The sequence below is a fragment of the Oryzias melastigma genome, linkage group LG1 (assembly GCF_002922805.2).
Source record: "Oryzias melastigma strain HK-1 linkage group LG1, ASM292280v2, whole genome shotgun sequence".
Classification (NCBI taxonomy): domain Eukaryota; kingdom Metazoa; phylum Chordata; class Actinopteri; order Beloniformes; family Adrianichthyidae; genus Oryzias; species Oryzias melastigma.
The window spans coordinates 32,502,578-32,502,800 of record NC_050512.1 but is presented as its reverse complement, the minus strand read 5'-3'; the positions used below and the strand labels follow the sequence as shown (position 1 = coordinate 32,502,800).

Below are 223 nucleotides of genomic sequence, written 5' to 3'. Positions count from 1 at the left end.
GGGGGGTCAGAGCAGAGCCTCTCCTGCAGACGTGCGCGCGTACGTGTACTACCTTCTCCACCGTGTACAGGATCTGCCGCCGCTTGTTCCACACCTGCTTCTCCCTCTTCTCCTGTGGGGGAAAGCAGAGCGTCACAGACCGACCCCCCCTCATGAAGGAGGCGGTGAGGGGGGGTCGGCTGAAGCTGAACCTCGTCGTCCGAGCGGCTCGTCACCACGGCGT

The 223-nt window shown here is 64.6% G+C and overlaps 1 protein-coding gene across 1 annotated transcript in view; it reads right to left on the bottom strand.

The window, feature by feature from the left end:
• The window catches only part of patl1 (PAT1 homolog 1, processing body mRNA decay factor), a gene marked incomplete in the record, with an annotated part of 8,838 nt that overhangs the window by 3,092 nt on the left and 5,523 nt on the right, over positions 1 to 223 (bottom strand). The window contains 2 exon segments of the mRNA XM_024289886.2: positions 53 to 112; positions 192 to 223. Coding sequence (XP_024145654.1) covers positions 53 to 112; positions 192 to 223 — 92 coding nt within the window.